The sequence below is a fragment of the Saccostrea cucullata genome, unplaced genomic scaffold, assembly GCF_032062105.1.
Source record: "Saccostrea cucullata isolate Sc308-1 unplaced genomic scaffold, CSIRO_AGI_Scuc_v1 ctg1853, whole genome shotgun sequence".
NCBI lineage: Eukaryota > Metazoa > Mollusca > Bivalvia > Ostreida > Ostreidae > Saccostrea > Saccostrea cuccullata.
This window is the reverse complement of record NW_026918342.1, coordinates 112,456-132,224: the sequence shown is the minus strand read 5'-3', so window position 1 is coordinate 132,224 and position 19,769 is coordinate 112,456. Positions and strand designations below refer to the sequence as shown.

General features: G+C 33.7%; 1 protein-coding gene across 1 annotated transcript; it reads right to left on the bottom strand.

The window, feature by feature from the left end:
* Positions 1-64: 64 nt before the first annotated feature.
* LOC134263548 (GTPase IMAP family member 4-like) lies at positions 65-17,431 on the bottom strand. Its single transcript, XM_062745929.1, has 4 exons — positions 17,394-17,431; positions 3,738-3,779; positions 438-1,170; positions 65-134 (listed from the first exon to the last, which is right to left on the bottom strand). Exons 1-4 carry the CDS (start codon positions 17,413-17,415, stop codon positions 65-67), a joined length of 867 nt encoding a protein of 288 aa, XP_062601913.1. The 5' UTR covers positions 17,416-17,431.
* Between the last annotated feature and the right edge of the window lie 2,338 nt (positions 17,432-19,769).

The window sequence follows — 19,769 nt, the reverse complement described above, 5'->3', positions numbered from 1 at the left end:
CTTTTGCAGTCCTTTTGGAGGACAAAAACTTGTAATTTGCTTTGGTATTGGCATTGAAAAATAATTAGTGTGCTCTCATGTCTTCCATGAAATCCTGCTTATTGGCCTTATCAGTTTGAATTCTGTCGAAAAATCTGTAAATAGGGTTTAATGAATATAAACCTTAAAGGCACTCAGTCAAAAGTTATGATAACTGACATTATGCACAATTTCTTTTCATTATTATCATTATTTTCACATTTTCAAGTATTCCTTCAAACATACCTAGAAAAAAAATCTGAAAATTAAAAAAGATAAACTTATGAAAGAACCGAGTTTTAAAATGCAAAATTATGCTCCCATTTATCTTCTATAAAGAATTTTAGGATTTAAAGTAGTTAAGAATTAATTTCTTGATAAAGTGAAAGAAAATCTCCCACCAAGAACTATCACCCCACCCATTTTTGAAAAACTTTTCTCTAAAGCTTTCCTTAGTCATTTGTGGTTTTCCTGTTTTTCCTTCCATATACTTTTCATACTGCTCATTGAAAAATTGTTCTGACTGTTCATACAAATGATTGGTGTACATCCCAGCTGAATAATTTTCCAAATTCCGATTAATTATTTTGATAAGTTCTATAACTTCCTTTTCTCTTTCTTCCTCTTTTCCCTTATAGCCAAATGCAATATATCGTCCCTGTATCCGTTGTAGAACTTGCTTCAGAGGAGAGCTTAAAGGAATAGTATTAATATATTTTTCTAAATTATTATCTAGCCCAGGTTCGGCTAATTTATATTTGTAAGTGAAAACCACAATCATAAAATTTGTTGCATTATGGCCGAAATAACGCTGAAATATTTCGACTGTTTCATCAACTCGATCATCAATCCTCCCAATGGGTACTACTAAAAGGATAGCATGAAGTCCTGGGGAGGTGGCGGCATAGCATTTAGTAATCTCCTTTAAAATATCCATGTTGTTTGTATTTTTGTTTGTATCAAATAATCCAGGTGTATCGACCACAACAAGTTTTTTGTAAAATCTATAGGCCCTTCCAACCTGTATCATTTTTGTGACAGATGTTGTTGCTGGAGCAGATGATTTAAATACTTCTTTCCCCAAAATCGTGTTCCCCGTAGAACTTTTCCCTGATTCCGTCTTGCCAATAAGAAGTATCCTCAATTCTTGCCCTACAAAAATATACTGTACGTATCATCTCAAGAGACATATCTTCAGGTAAGTAAGAGTGTGCCGCCACTCTACACAAACTACGTTTGTTATGTCATTTAAACGTACATTGCAGGATCTTTTTGCATATACATTTTGACACTGATAAATATAATTATATGAATAGAGAATACTCAGCAAGCAGGATCGGGGCAATGGAAGAGAGGCTTATATAATTATATACCACGTCAATTCCAGATCCTAAGAGCTAAATACAAGTATATATATATATAAAAAAAATCTCAAATGGATACATTAGCGATGGTCCATTTACTGGACAAGTGATATCTTATTAAATTACAATCACTTTTCAAAATTTTGAGCACAATTGGTAGAACAAAATGAGGAAAAACATTTGGCTTTCAAAGATATTTGAAGGTGATAGTCATTGTTTCTTATTTTGTAACTCACTATGCCTTGTTTAATGTCTTAATTCAACTTCAACTCAACATTCAAGTAAATTGAAGACATTAAAGCTATATATGCCGTATTAGTGTTTTATTTCAAAAGTAATAAATGTATGTAGTGTCTCATCAAGTTATATAAGTTATATACTTTCTGCAAATAAGACAATTCTACTCCAGCACTTTTAAAAGTTATGAAATATTATTTGGTAAAAATTATTTTCTCTCCGTGTCGGATAAAAAATCGCCTCTTATTGAAATATTCACGATTACGTTGTCTGGCATGTTTACAGCAAACAATGGACCAATCTCGTCAACGAACCGAAAAGCATGATGGTCTACTATGTTTTTACTACAAACATGTGAGTTTGGGATTGTCAATTTTGAGAGCACCTCAGAGTTGGTTGCATTTTGTACCGAGGAAATAATCACGTGCAATTGTCTTTTCAATGGACATTTTCGGGTGGGTGAACCTCCAAAGCTGTCAACGACTTTGGATAAAGAAGTGTGGAAACTATGTTGCGCCAAAATGAAACAAAATGATATAATTTGATCAATTAAAATGGTTATTAGATACAATCGATTCTGCATTTCTTAATGGTTCAAAACAACAAAAAGTATTCCACAGAATATCATGTATAAATCTGCACAATATACCGAATGCCAAAACCAGAATACTACTAAATAATATAATTATATTCATTACATATGAACCACAGTATTTCTGACACCTTGAAAATAACATAAAAAATCTTGCAAGTAGGTTATCATCATTGGCTCGACTAATTGAAAAAAGAAAGGAGTTTGGCAGTAAATTGTGGCGAATGAATAAAATTTAGTAGTGAGATATTAGAACCTATTTTACTTGTCAGATTTCTTCGAGCTAGTTGACTTTTATTCTAACTGTTCTATCCCCCAACCACTTAAAAACGATGCTATCTACCTCAGTTAATTTTTCTTGTGCCATCAAACTGGAACAGTTTTTAGAGGCCTGGAATTCTTTGACCAATTTTATTTTATTAGCCCAACTATATTTCTATGAAGGCAAGATGTATGGTAAGTTTCATCTACATATGTTATGAAGTTCATATCAAAAAAACTAAAGAGAATAATTGACAATATCTCATTCTGGCTGTAAACATATCAGTTCTTTCCATACATTTTTTTGACATAAAATATCTTTTGCACATAATGCGCTCCATTCATACTGAAGATTCGTTAATGTTCATCCAACCGAAAATGTCCACTAGCAGTACAGAACAGGGACTCTCAACAAACGGACCTATACAATGGAGAAGGGAAAACTTCAATTTTCATCATTGTTAATCATTTGTATGCAAATATGAGCATGGGATTAGTAGACAATAATGTTCATAATGCATTAAGTCTCTCTGAGAGCGATTTAAAAAAACAAGCCTTTTTGAAAAACACATGTAGTATTTTATGTAGTAAACCATAAATGCATTAAATGAAACTCAATGAGCTGATTGGTCTATTTTTGTCCCTCACTGAACAGACGTCACAAAAAATATTTTCCTCGACCTTATGATTCTCGCGATGCTTTTCCTGCGCACATGCGCAGATCCATGATAAACGTCAGTCCTTTATAAAATATGCATGAGAATACTGTGTTCTTTTCATGACCAGTACTTTGTTAATACTGAATAAAATTTCGTCGAATCCGCAAGAATGTTTCATTTTTGGTAGATTATCATACTCCAGAAATTTTTGTTCGGTTTCAGCTGTGCGAAAATACTGTTTAACACATATCTTTATATAAGGTATGTTTGAAATAATTTAATATATGATGGACTTTTATATTTAATCTTTACGTGGACTCAATATATTCCAGTGAACTTAAAATAGAAAAACCTAAAAGTCTAGATCTTCCAAATCTGTTTTATATTTGCAGGATTATTTTTTGTTATAGAAAATAAGGACGGACTTCGACTATTTAAACATTCATTGAGTATGAAAGACAAGATGACTTTTACAAGTTTTGATGAGTTTTTCAAATGTTGTAAAAATGTGGTATAAGCTAGGTAGTTAGCAATACACATGTTGAATAAAGTAATCTAATCATGCAATTCTTTTTGTAATATAATATCTATTGTGTACAATCTTACCTTTTGACAGGTCTTGGCACATTCTTAAGTTCTTTCGAAGTTCTATGTAAAAAAAAGAACTATATTTTAATACATCTGTTGCTCACACAATGACAAACTTACACCCATCCAACCCCATCAACCCTTGAAAAAACCATATATATATATATATATATATATATATATATATATATATATATATATATATATATATATATATATATATATATATATATATATATATATATATATATACATATGTCCACAATGTTATTTGAACGATGACGTCATGTAAATATAATCCGAACAATCTACACTGCCTGATGATGCTTCCTTATAAATATGATCAATTATGCCTTTGACATTCTTGAGAGGGTTTTTAAAGAATTTTCCTTTATATTTCTATGTAAAACTGGTCGGCCATTTTGGCCCTGCCCTACCCCGGGGGTCATGATTTGAACAAATTTGAATCTACACTACCTGAGGATGCTTCAGTATAAATATAATCAATCATGGCTTGGCTGTTCTTGAGAAGAAGACTTTTAAAGAATTTTTCTTATATATCTATGTAAAACTGGTCGGCCATTTTGGTCCCGCCCTACTCCCGGGGGGTCATGATTTTAACAAACTTGAATCTACACTACCTGAGGAAGCTTCAGTTTAAATATGATCAATTATGGCTTGGCTATTCTTGAGAAGAATATTTTTAAAGAATTTTCCTTATATATCTATGTAAAACTTTGGTCGGCCATTTTGGTCCCGCCCTACCCCCGGGGGTCATGATTTTAACTAACTTGAATCTACACTACTTGAAGATGCTTCAGTATAAATATGAATAATTATGGATTGGCTATTCTTGAGAAGAAGATTTTTAAAGAATTTTCCTATACATATATCTATGCAAAACTTTGGTCGGCCATTTGGCCCTGTCCTACCCCCGGAGGTCATGATTTTAACAAACTTGAATCTACACTACCTGAGGATGCTTCAGTATAAATATGATTAATTATGGCTTGGCTATTCTTGAGAAGAAGATTTTAAAAGAATATTCCTATATATTTCTATGTAAAACTTTGTTCAGCCATTTTGGCCCCCGCCCTACCCCTGGGGGTGATGATTTGAACAAATTTGAATCTAACCTTCCTGAGGATGTTTCCACATAAGTTTCATCTTTCCTAGCACAGTGCTTCTTGAGAAGACGATTTTTAAAACAAACCACCAAATTTTTCATTAATTCCCAAATATATCCCCTTGAGTAAGGGCGTGGCCCTTCATTTGAACAAACTTGAATCCCCTTCACCCAAAAATGCTTTGTGGCAAGTTTGGTTTGACATTTACCCAGTGGTTCTTGAGGAGAAGTCGAAAATGTGAAAAGTTTACAGACGGACAGACAGACAGACAGACAGACGGACTACGGACAAAATGTAATCAAAAAAGCTCATTTGAGCTTTCAGCTCAGGTGAGCTAAAAAAAAACCTTCAAATGGCTTGAACAACGTCACCATTTTCGGATTTTGTAAGCAATGTACGACGCTGAAGAATGACGCATGACTCGCTCGTATGTGCAAGACGTGTATTGATATTATACTAAAAACTCATGACAGAACTTCCCAAGAAACACATTAGCAATCTAAAAATTGCTCTTTAACCGAAAAAATTGTATGCACCGATCATTCATCTGCAAAGATAGGTATTTGTACATACCATAATATGACAATTTTAGAAGTATTGAGCTTCGAAAAAATAAATTTAGTAATTACTACTTAGACCAACCTAGATGGTGAACTTTTTTGCTATTTCACAATTTGGTGATTTTGTATATTAACTTTCAATTACTTAAATAAAAAAGAAATTCCTAGGGCAGAAATACAAAAAATATGGAGAAAATGTGATAATTTGGCGATTTTCAAACAAATTTCCATAGGATCCAATAGTAAAATCTGACAACTTTTGAGATGGCCCCCTAAGAAATTGGGCTTGTAAACATTCGATTTTTTTTTTACCCTAAAGCAATAAATATAACAGTAAAAATTAAGTATCAAAAAATTATCAAAATTCCTAGGGCAGAAATAATTAGACTCGGCCTCGTTAGGAAATACAAGTCATTCTCTCTAGTTTTGTTGTTCGCAAATTAAATGCTCAACTTTCTCTTATAAAAATCACGAGCAAACATTGAATTGTCAACTTTTTGCATGTCAAGAAAACACAACAATGCTCTCAAACGATTAGATTCTGCGAGTTGAACATTTTGGAGAGAATCTCAAAATCAGCGTATATTGTCTGTAAAAGCAGTGGTCTGCGATACCAGGGTATTGCATGTCGAATCTGTGACATCGGGTATACCGTACAACTTTCTATAAAACGGAAAAAATCAACGGTGCATTATATCAGTTCATGTTACTTGTACTTAGTATCTTTGGAGTTTATTTTTATTAAACCCAATTTATTTAGATATCTGACAAGATTAAAATCACACGAAGCACTGTTTGGTCGGCAAAAAAGTAAACAATGGCGTAATTACCTTCAGTGCATTTTTGTCCCCCGCTTTCGCGAAAGCGAGGGGACATTAAATCTCATTCGTCTGTCTGTCTGTCCGTCTGTCCGTCAGTCTGTCAGTCGGTCAGTCTGTCAGTCTGTCCGTCACAAAAACTTTAACCTTGCCCATAACTTTTGATTTAGTGGAGCTATGACTTTCATATTTCACATGTGTATTCCTTGTGATAAGACCTTTCTTTGGGTTTCACCAAATTTGACCTTTTGACCTTGACCTTGGAGTATGACCCACTTTTGCACAAAAATTCCAACATTTTACTTTGGCCATAACTTTTGAGTAGTAGGTACTAGGACTTTCATATTTCACATATGTATTGTATGAAGCAAGACCTTTCATTGGATAACAACAACCTTGACCTTTTGACCTTGACCTTGGAGATTTAAGTACTAATGAAAAAACTTTAACCTTGACCATATCTTTTGAACGGTAAGGACTAAGGCATTCATACTTCACAAATGTAATCCTTGTGAGAAGACCTTTCATTGGATAACAACAACCTTGACCTTTTGACCTTGACCTTGGAGATTTACGTACTTATGAAAAAACTTAACCTTGGTCACAACTTTTAAACAGATGATGCTAGATCTTTTATATTTCACATATGTATTCCTTGTTGCAAGAATATTCATTGGATACAAACAACCTTGACCTTTTGACCTTGGAGATTTAAGTACTTATGAAAAAACTTTAACCTTGACCATAACTCTTGAACGGTGAGGGCTAGGGCTTTCATACTTCACATATGTAATCCTTTTGAGAAGACCTTTCATTCGATACCAACAACTTTTACCCTTTGACGTTGACATTGGAGTTTTACCTACTTAAAAAAAAATTTAACTTTGGTCAGAACTTTTGAACAGTAGATACTAGGACTTTTATATTTCACATATGTATTCTTTGTGGCAAGTCCTTTCATTGGAAATCAACAATTTTGACCTTTTGACCTTGACCTTAAAAATTTGCATACTTATGAAAAAAACTTTAACCTTGACCATAACTTTTGAACAGTAAGGGGTAGGGCTTTCATACTTCACATATGTAATCCTTGTGAGAAAACCTTTCATTGGATATCAAAAACTTTGACCCTTTGATCTTGAACTTGGAGTTGACCTACTTTTAAAAAAACATTTTACTGTGGCCATAACTTGTTAACGGTCAGGATTAGGGTTTTCATCCTTAAAAAAATTCAACTCCAGTGTTACTTTCTAAATAAATTACATATGATAGTATGTTCATATTACCCACAATATGTCATAAAAAATAACATTTCACCCACAAAGACACCGAAAGCGGGGGACCACAATTCTTTGAATTTGCTTGTTTTAATTATTATAAAATTTAACTAATAGGTACATGTCGATCGTCTGTGTTTATTTCCTTATAAATCATTCCCCAAGTTTAAAATTGGCTTTGGAAGCAATTGAAATACGGGAGGCTGAATGGAGGTGAAAAGAGCTATTGTCCAGACACGAAAATCTTATTTCGGTGGAGATGGGGCTAGAAACAAACTTCTTTCTGTTCAATGGACTATTTTATGTTTTATACACTACAGGGTCTGGTTTAAAGGTTGGGCGGGTGTAAACCTTCGCCCAAATGTCATATGCCTATATAACATATGTCTATCTTTGCAAAAAAAGTAAGAGGTAAGCACACCCCCAACGTTTCTAACGCCTATGTTTAATTTTTCGAGGTGAGGTAAGTCAGCATTGATAGCTGATCTATAGCTTAATGGCGCACCCCTGTGATCACTACCATTTGTCTTTTCAATTGATCTTTGCTCTTTCGGACTATTCAGTAATCTTGTTGTTAAAATGTGATACGTTTAAGTGGAAATTTAAGCGAAATGCAAATTTAGCTATTTGTCCTTAAAACTGGTATTTTATTTTTAGCGAGATGTTATTGTAGCGATTTTAAAATGCATATTAATAAAGTTATTACAAATAAAACACAATTGAATTTTAGCGATCTCGACACCCTCGCTAATAATGCCAAAATTAAATCCTTGCTAAAAAATTCTACCTAAGAAGGCAAGGTTCAAATCAGAGATCGTTGCTAATATGTACATGTGAACAACAACACTTGCAAGATTAATAGGAATTATTCAAAAGTTAATTTTAATCAGTTCTCTGAGAAATATAATCCTTTGATTTTTTATGAATTGAAATCAGAATTTCAGTCACCAAAAAATCTACAATATATTCCATTTGATTTACAGGCAATAAGTAGTGTTATTATGGATTAACAAATACTAAGTATATAAGTTCCTAAGTGAGAATAAGATAATTATGAAGTATCTCTGAACTATTTTAGCGAGTCTAAAATGTAAACAACTGGCTGCAGCAGAGATCGTGACCTACATGTTTGTGTATTGGACGTCGATTGCAGGCAAGGGAGAGAACAGAACAGTATACACTGAAACAAAACAGAAGGAAGCGTTCTGCCTGAATTGAAACATGCAATTAAATAAATTTGGGGTTAACACAGAGGCATCTGCGGCACAATAGTCCATATTGAGCTCCAAAATTCACCATTATTACAAAAGTGAAGTTTTTTTTCGCACACTCACCGTAAATTATCACAAAGGCGAAGTTATTGTCACCCCTCTGTTTTTGTAATTCATTAAAAAATTCTATTTCGACCGTAGAAATATCGTCCCGATCTTATAAATCTGTTTGGTGCTATCACTGTTGATAAAGGTGAATAACAGCGGGGCACTTATTTCGCTGCTTGTTATTGTCCACTTCATGAAATACTTGGTCGGAACTTCTCTAGAATTTAGGATTCCGCATATAAACTAGAAATATGTCCATAGGACATGAATGCCCCGCCGAGGCCGAGGATATATTAGAAAAGCAACATGAAAATTTGTATGTGTATAAAATTTGATCCGTACGGTTAAAAATGTATGTCAGATCCAGCATCCAAAGCAAGTCTGGTAGTGCCCATCCCTAGATGCATCATCCATGCAAGTTTGTTTCAGGCAGGGCTTATAGTTACTTGGGAATGAAAATATAGGTCAGATCCAGCATCCGAAGCAAGTCTGGTAGTGTCCATCCCTAGATGCATCATCCATGCAAGTTTAGTTCAGGTAGGGCTTATAGTTATTTGGGAATGAAAATATAGGTCAGATCCAGCATCCGAAGCAAGTCTGGTAGTGTCCATCCCTAGATGCATCATCAATGCAAGTTTAGTTCAGGTAGGGCTTATAGTTACTTGGGAATGGAAATCAAGGTCAGATCCAGCATCCAAAGCAAGTCTCGTAGTGTCCATCCCTAGATGCATCATCCATGCAAGTTTTGTCTAAGTAGGGCTTATAGGTCCTTAGTAATGGACCTGCTCCAAAAACTTTATCCTGGTCACTCATCTGAAATATGTAGGTTAGATCCAGCATCCGAAGCAAATCTGGTAGTGCTCATCCCTAGATGCATAATTCGTGAAAGTTGGTCTGGGTAGGGCTTATAGTTCCTTGGGAATGGACCTGCTCCAAAATTTGAACCTGGTCACTCATCTGGAAAATGAAGGTCAGATCAAGCATCCGAAGCAAGTCTGGTAGTGCTCATCCCTATAGATGCATCATCTGTGCAAATTTGTATCAACATGTGAAGTTTGATAACACCATCTTGAATGGTGTGTTTAAAACTGAGCAAAACACTTATTTAAGAAAAGTGAGGTTGATGTCAAAAGAAAAGTCAAGGTCAAAAAATGTTGATACTGTTGCATAGCTCTCATCCATATCTATCAACATATGAAGTTTGATGAAAATGTCTTGAATAGTTTCTTTGAAACTTAGCTTTGAACAGAGCTAAACACAAAGTGTGACGGAAAGACAGAAGGACGGAAGGACGGAAGATGGACATGACAAACACTATATGCCCCGGCCATATTCATGGCGGGGCATAAAAATTACATTGTTACAATTCTACACAAGGTGCAACACAGCTGGACATCTATCGATGTCATACCGAAGGTAGATCATTTTTATTGTAAAAATGAATGATTCATGATGTAAAAAGAGCATGCATGTATATTTTAGAGCTATTAATCTAGTTTACATAATATTTAAACTTGTAAATACATTATAATGTGGCCTCTATACTCATAATTTTCAGAATTTACAAAAAAGAAAGTAATTATAAGGAATTTTAAAATGAACTTTGAAGAGGATGTAAAAACTTTAGATTAATATATTTATACTTCTCAAAATTTTATAAGGATCACTAGGTTATATATGTGTAATTTTACCACTAACATAACAACAGACAAAAAATTTACTCAAAAATGTGTTTACTCAGTTTATGAAAGGATATCTATGAACAACATGAATTTTACCAACAAGGAATGCTTGAAATCTTATAACAACACAAAAGGCATTTCATTACCAAAAAGTTAACAGAAAACCAGAGAAAAAATTGCACATTTTTTTGGAGAAAGTCCATCATCACATATATTCGATGCATAAACGTAGAGTCAATACCAAGTATGGCCTCCCCTTGCATCAATGACTGCTTGACAACGTCGAGCCATGCTGTCAATAAGCACCCGGATATTTCCTATTGGAAGGTTGTTCCACTCTTCAACGAGGGCGTTTCCCAGCTCTGCCAAAGTCGTGGGTTGTGCTCTACGGCATGACAGGGCAACTTGCAGCATGTTCCAAACATGCTCAATCGGGTTTAACTCCGACGGACGTGCTGCCCAGTCCATACGGACAATTGTCTCCCGTTGATGGTACTGCTCCACCACCCTGGCGCGATGTGGACGGGCGTTATCATCCATCAGGATGAACTCAGGGCCAACAGCACCAGCGTAGGGTCTAACATAAACATCGAGGATCTCATCATGGTACCGCACCCCCGTCATTGTTCCTCTCTCTAAGACATAAAGATCTGTTCGTCCATCCCTGCTGATTCCACCCTAGACCATGATGGAACCACCGCCATAATGGTAATGTTCACTGATGTGGGAATCATGAAAACGTTCACGCCGTCGTCTCCACACTCGTTGCCTCCTGTCTGTAAAGTCCAAACAATACATGGACTCCTCGGTTAACAGAAATGGAACCCAATTGTTCTGTGTCCAAGTGACATGGCCTTCAGCCCAGTCCAATCGCTCCCGCCGGTGTCGCACAGTCAGAGGGATTCGAACACATGCCCTTCTCGAGTTGAGACCTGCATTGTGAAGCCGATTCCGTATCGTCTGAGTCGAGACGTTTACCCCCGAGGCGTTCAGAAGGTCGCTACGCTGGCTGGTTGCTGTCCAGAAGGGGTGGCGTCGTGCCTGAACAGCCACAAAATGGTCTTGTCATTGAGTTGTTGATCTATGACGACCACCCCCATGTCTGTGTGCTGCGGTACCAAAAGTTTGTTTACGGTTCCAGGCTCTGTTTTCAACGCTTTGGCTGACGTTTAGCGCATTTGCAACATCACGTTGTGAATAACAAGCGTCAAGCATTCCAATACATCTACCTAGTTTTTCTGTCGTTAGGCGACGTCTTACACGTTGAGGGGCCATTGTGTTGATAAACGTAGTGTAAACACTCAGGTGAGTTCAATTGTGCAATTGTAGCAAAAGTATACACTGTGAGGAGAAACCATTTCCATGACATGAAATACACGTGTAAGTTTGTTGAAGACATTTTTTTTTTGCATTTGGACAAAATATTGCCAGTTATACAGTTATTGATTATCTCAAATTATATAAAATTTTAATGACCGTTATCAAATTTTGAGTAGTATATAATAGCTAAAGATTTGTTTTCAAGCTGCATTTATATGCCTTGTAACTGAAAAATATGAAATAATAATTTTTAAACTATACATTACAAGTATTCTGAGTATTTTTATTTGATCGTTATATTTTAAATCGTAAAGCTAATAATATAGATTTTGAATTGATTGGCGACTTTAATTACTAAAATAAAATCACAAACCACCTAATCTACTATTTGGGAAGTCCAATTTTAAAATGCAGAATTTATATTTCTTTAAAATGTCAAAATGGGCCTGCTTTTGGCAAAAAAAAAAAAAAACAAACAAACAAACAAACTAAAGAGGGAGTTTTTGATTGTATTAAATGCTAGCTGCATTAATGATAAGTGTTTTATCCTTGCTCCTGGGCACTTTTAATCTAATTTCACTTTTACCTATAAAGAATGTATACATGTACTAGCATTCGTGGAAAAGTGAGACTGAGATCAAGAGTGGGCCCATCTAGGTTTTATGGCCACAGAGCCTACATGCTGCAATTTCAAAAATATATGACACCTACATTATTATCTTTTTCATACATTCACATATTTATGGCAAAGATTCTTTTGTTAACATTTCTATATTTGTTTAACAGAGCATTGTCAAACACTCTAAATCCGTCGTTATACCCTATAACTCCCATCAATTTCCGGAAACTCCATGCAGTTTGTAATTGAGAGCACTTGTGACGAAAAATTCATGCATGCATGCTGAAAATCTCTATTCTCATTCATTTAGCTATAAAGCAATCAAGTTAAAAAAACAAATTTACACTATTTTAATTATAAGTATCATATTGATATCAGTAAGCATCTTTCTCCTTATGTGCTATTCCACCGTATACGACGGGTAACGCGGGGGAGTCGCTAAAAAAAGTATGGGGAATCGATTTTCAACGGAGTCAGAAGTGATGTGGGTCACGTCTTTTTTTGGTATATGTAAGATCTATTATACAAAAACAACTAACCCACGGAAGGTAGCAATAGTTAAACTTTCTGTTGGTCATCTGTCCGGCTAGCATATACGTCTAGTTTTCTCAAATACTTCGAAACTATTCGACAGATTTCATATTTACGTTGATCAAGTGGTTAAGACATGCATAGTTTGCACAATCTACGACTTGTTTAGGGATTATAACAGTTAAAACAGCAAAAGCAAACGTTAACCTTTCAAATGCAACAATTGAAATTTGGCTAGACTTTATAAAAATTATTAATTAAAACATTTTTCTCTTCAGAAAGAAATTGTTACGTATAAAATCATGATAAAATTTCATAGAACGTCAAGAATGAAATAAAAATTTCAAATTTTATTTAACAATTGTGTCCCAACACATACCTGAATAAACGAGATTTTTAGATTTCTCACGTTCATATGAAAAGAGTTTTTTCTCAGTCACACTTAGGTCGCAAAAACGTCGTGTTGCGCCCCCTGGACATACCATTGCTAACAAAATCATTACTAATTTATTAAAAAAAAATAATTTTATGATATATTGTTAATGTTGTCGATAGAAAAGATGATGCTTAATAGAAATTTAAAAATTTATTGATGTACCTAAAGCGGTTTTAATTTTATGGTGTTAGTCCACGAACTTTTTGATAACCCCTCGTAATATCAATCGTTGACACTCTGAGATCAGTTAATTTAATTGATTACTTGTTTGAAGACTTTTAAAAAAATAGAATTGCAACTTGGGCAGACGTCGCGCACGATGTTGGTGACATTTTGGTAACGTCAAAATGCCATTATTTTACATGATGTTCTAGAAAAATTAATTTGATATTACCTTTTTGCCTACATTTTTATGAGGGAAAAAATAAACCCAGTAATACCGCCAATTATATAATGCATTTCATTGAAAATACATGCATGTAATTAAATTCTCTGCCGTTTTGCAAGGATATTGCGTAATCTAGGAAATATAGGCATAATTTGCTTCATTTAATAAAAAGCTTGGTAAGAATAATAAAATTTGTTCGAAATTGCATTTTTTTAATAAACTATAAACATAAGTTGCTTCATTTAATAAAAAAGCTACGTAGGAATAATAAAACTTGTTCGCCATAGATTGTCCAAAGACAGAAGAATCAAACTTCTAAATGAAGCACAGAAATATAATAAAAATTTTTATAGCTTTGATAGTTCTCAAAAATAATTTTGGATCATTACATGTGAAAATATGAATGTCTTACTTCAACTTGGAGAGTAACTTAGGTTATCATTCGTAAACTATAGTTTACAACCGTTAAATATACAGATGAAAACTATACCTAACGATTCGTTAACTAAAGTTTATGGACTGTAAACTATAGTTTACAGTCGATAAACCTATTTTATCAATTGTGAAACTAGGTTTATCTCATTTTTGTAAATTTGGCGTGCCATATATACCTACATGTAGTCCATCTATGTGACATTTCAATTATTATCAAAATTTGAGATACTGCAAGTTAAATTTCTGTCTAGAGATCTTTTTCGTAATAACATGACAACATTCTGTAAAATTTAAAATAAATTACGACTTGTATTTTTTACCCAGCATAACAAAATTGGCCATTTTACGAATCTTAAAATCTTTGTGACATTGAACCTCCAAAGTTTGTGACACACAATCTTATTCAATATACTCAAAATAAATCGGCTAAATAGCAGAAACCCAACATACATATCCACACAAAAGATCAGTCTAATTAAAATATACTTCCTCGCACTAAAAAAGGATCATTGAGATGAAATTTCAAAATTGATATAGCTCATGCAATTATTTTTTCTAAGTAACCGAAGACTTGATTTTTATGTGTATCCCATATTTCATCGATTTATGTGCGTCTACATCTCTGTCTTGGATTTTGAGTAACGCGTTTAGAGCATACGGATTGAATGAAATCACAATTGTTAGAATTTACATCATTTACATTAAATTTTGAATTTTTCTGCCAAATTTTATGCTTATATCGTGTCTTTTATGGAAGTTATCAATATTTTGTTATTGCATGTGCGACGCTCCTGTTACCCGTCTACATGCCTTTTTTGACGTAATTTACTCAATAAACGAATTAATATATTGGATAAATAGAATAAATAACAATATTTTTGTTAAAATGTATTAAGTATACAATTACCCACCGAATGATATATAGTTTTTATATGGTGAATTGTTTTAAAATTATGAAAATACGGCATATGCCGTCGCAATAGCAATTTTTTACCTTTTGACACCAACATCGTGCGCGACGTCGCAGCATTATCCTTTGGATATGTGTAATTTTAAATTATAATACACATTCTGTGCAAATGAGACTAATGGCAAAGTTGCTGCTCAATGTAACACTGTCGTTGAAAACTGTTTTGTATATCAATAATAATAGAAATGTGCAAAAATGTGAGATCCCATCGTTGCAAACCACGGCCAAAATGTACACTTCTTTCCCATTCTGGCCGTGGTTGAACGAGGAGAGAATTCTTCGTAGCTCATTGAAATATTGACCAATGCGAGTAACGCATAGTCGGATGATGAACTTTATTGCAACCTTTCAATATCCAATCGCAATATAGGAAATATTTTTGTATACTGTTGATGCCAGTTGTTGATTTCGATTTCGATGGAAACAAAACTTGCCACTGACTGAATATGATCACAATAGAAAGGCGTAAATATTCCAGATTACGACACTTTTTGTGATCAAGCAGCCACGGGTAGGAGAGAGTTAATGCAAACTCAGGGCCGTTGCTTGAGACAATGGTTGGACCCCGTCCCTAAGCTAGGTCGATCGGTTTTATTTAGTCCTTTCATGTTATTTGATATACCAAAACATGCTCTTAAGACATTGCTAATAATTACAAAACATAAATGTAATAAAATTCCGGTTTTTATTTTGCGCCCAACTCTCATAGGTTACCCCCATCTTCTTCATAGTAGAAATATTCGAAAGCAAAACATACACACAGTATATTGTCACTCCATGCAGTTGTGGTGAGCAGACTTTAACAATAGAACACATCCGGCGAATCGTAAACCTTAACAATAACATGCCCTGTTTACAAAAACTGTGTAAGTTTCACGGGTGTGTTCAATTTGCTACACTCTGTACATAACACTTAGGGCGGAATGACGATACTTGTGAAGGGAGTTTTGTTTTATAAAGAAAAATTGATAAAATATTAACTTCAAATCTGTGTTTTTGCACATCATTCTATTGACATCTTTTTAATAAAACTGACATCAACATGATCAAGCAAGCATATAATTATTTCATAAAATATCATAAATGAATTATTCAACCAAAACTTCATTTGAGTAATATACTGGTAAAAGGAATAAAATACTGATTAAGAAACAAAATGTGCAAAATCATTTCCGTTTATGCACGTATTCACTCTTTATTGAAAGTGAGAAAGGTCGAACGATATCGAACCCGACGTTAAAATGAAAGAAAATCGAGGTGATTGGATGGAAATTGGAATAATTATACTTAGCATTCGCTAATACAATGAAATTATGTATATATTTATATAATGAAAGTTTGTTTTGCTAAAAACTTACTAAGAAATGTCAATTAATGACCAAGTTTATTTTTTTCAATATATAAAGTAAAACTGGTGTGTTCCAGTGTGTCGAGTTTTACTTAAACTTTTAAAAAATGTGTGTGGTGATCAATATATTTCAGTGTTTTCTATTGCAGAACCGCAAAACTTTTCGTATTTATTTCCAAAATTTTTCTCATTGATTTTTTTTCCTTTAATTTTTACATAGTTCTACTCATAGCATGCTGAACACATGTTTAAATTGAAAAAAGCACCCCAGCTCTGACTTAGCTATAGATGTCTATAATCAGTCAAATATTCAAATATGAAAGAAATGAAAGACAGTCAGACAATGAAATATGTTAGGAGTTAAATCCAATAATTGCCATTTTGCGATTTTCAATATGTGATTAATATAGTATAAAAATATGCAATTCCATATAAATTTAATACTCTGTTGCATTTCATAAATTGGTGGACATCGAGGTTCAAACACTCTGTTGGAAAGGGGGTCCTTTTTTTCAACGGGGGTCAATTTTTTATTGGACGCACAAATAAAAAAATACCGCTAGTCCTGGGACTACAGAATGACCCCTAGTCATCATTTGATGGGGAGGGGGTCATTATTCGTCTTTACATCGGCATAAATACGGACTTTCTGTACTATTAGCCTTAATACTATTATTGTTTTATTCGACAAACTGTTAATTTTTATGCTTCTTCTTTTACCCTGTTACTTTTTACAATGCCGTGCATGAAGAAAATAAAAGGTGGATTTGTTATACTATTTTGAATAATGTTTTTGTAAAATATTGTTTCTATAGTGACATTCAATATAATATTATTATCTTACCTTTTGTCTTGACTTTGCACATCTCCAGTATCCTATGAAGTTCTATTGGAAGTAATAATTATGTATTATAAAGAGCACTTTCTTAACATAAGACTGTACATGAATCAAATCTTGGAATAAAAATAACCTTTTATACATTTCTATATCTCAGTAGAAATGTTTTAGTTTTCCTGATAATAGATGGTTTGTTCTGCTAGATGCAGTACATTTCAACGAATAAAATGATTTGCTACATTTAACAAAAAAGACATTTGAGCGCTTTTAAAAAGACAAAGTGAAGAGCTCAGGCAAGTACGAATAATTTGGCAATATCGGTACGATTTCACTGTTTTGGTGGATTCGGTACCACATTCTTTTCGTTCTTGTTGTTATTTATTCAGCTTCAAAATATACACTGTAAAAATTATTAGGGAAATTTACTAAGAAGACTAAAAAATTTACTGGCCATACAATCACTACCTTAAAAGTATTTTATACTATGTATTTGGTATACTTACAATACTTGACGTTTAAGAGGACAAGATAGGCTAATACACCTTTTTGGCCCCTAGTTTGTAATGCCATTTAAGGACAGATGATACAAACAAATTTTTTCTTTGAAAAAAAAATATTAATATCATGTCACAAGTTTAGAAAAGTTGATGGTTCTAAGATTTTTTTCTATTAAGAACTGGACTATGAAAAAGACTTGGAAAATATTGGTAATTTTTCAATGAAAAAACAAATATAAACAAATCACATTCAGTAAAGGTTTTCAGGTGAAGACAAATTTCAGAATATGTTATCTTGGTGCTAAAACTGCATTATAAATTATATACCAATATATATAATAAAATATTTCCATTTCTAACTTTTTTCATGCAAGTCTCGTGCGCATCTGTCTATGTGGCTGACGCTTAGGAGGCCAAATATGCATGTAAATCTCATGCAGCTGCCTTTGTGTTTGACATCAGTGTGCAGGATTATTGAAATTGGCATGGAAGTCCTCGAGTAATATAAATCTATTAGTCTACATTTTTAATGCCTGAGTCTATAATTTTATTTCACAATAAAATTTAAGGAATCACTGTTTAGTTAGGAGAGTATGCCATGGCCTTCAAAAATAGTGGGAAGCATGGGCTTCGCCCGTTATGCTTAAATTATCCCATTTTTCCCACTATTGTTCATGTCCTGGCATACTCTCCAAACTAGACAGTGATTCCTTAAATATACCAAGCCAGGGGAATTTTATAAGAAAAGCTAAATGGTAAATTGGTGCAACAGTTAAAATAAAAACCTCTTAAAACCCAGCCACAGAATAAGTACGTGTATATGTTTTAAGTTGAAGAAAGTCAGAAAATCAGAAAATGTCAATTGCCGATATTATTTTCATTTAGCGGGTTTGTTAAGGCAGCACATGGATCAGAATTCGACAAATTAACACTTTTTCAAATAATATGTAACACACTTATAAATTGGAAAATTCATGGATAAAAATTTTGCTATCATTATGTATTCTATAGACTTTAATGGGACTTATACTATAGGAAGTATTACGCCAAGACGTTACGTGGTGACGTCTATAATTAGAAAATGCCTTAATGAAAATGTGAAAAGTTCAACACTACCCCCGGGATAATAAATTTCAATTTGATATTTTAAAAAACTCAAGTGCTGCTAGTCTTTCTGTCCATCACAAAAATTATTATTCAACACTTTCGGACGAAATCTTTCCAAATTTTTACATTTTCTTCATAATATCGAAAAAAAAAATGCTTCGTGTCCTGTTCACCATATAATTCTAGCAGAAAATCCCCAATCTGAATGATACTTTTGTCGTCCTGACCACTAATACGAGGGTTGTCCAAAAAGTTCGTGGACAATGATATTTTTGTGAAAATAAATGCTGCTATATAAATCTTTTATGCATCCAAATTTTTCTTATGAAAAAACGAATCAGAATGATTTAATTTTTATCGATGGAACTAGCTGTAGATCTGTAGCTCTCCAAAAAATATATTGATAAACTGGAGAGCTACAGAGCCACCCATTGAAAAAAAAACGTATATTTATTACGCACAAAAAAGTGCGCTGGGTTCTTGATTTATTTCTCCATGTTTTCAAAACTTTAATCTCAAAATCTTACTAACCGTGTGTTCCTAATATATATTCTTTCGCTGTTTCCACCAACAAATATTCCCCATAATTGTTGTTTATAGTCCCCCTGAGCCTGATATTGTAATCAGCGAACATTTTGCTTATTTATACTGCCATTTTGCTTTCAAAGATAATTCGGTCCAATATGCTTCGTTCAGATGTCAACTACAAGAGTACTTGATTGAAGATTAAGGAATTTTTTAAAATCTTTCCTTTTTTGCAATTGAGAATTTGGAATAA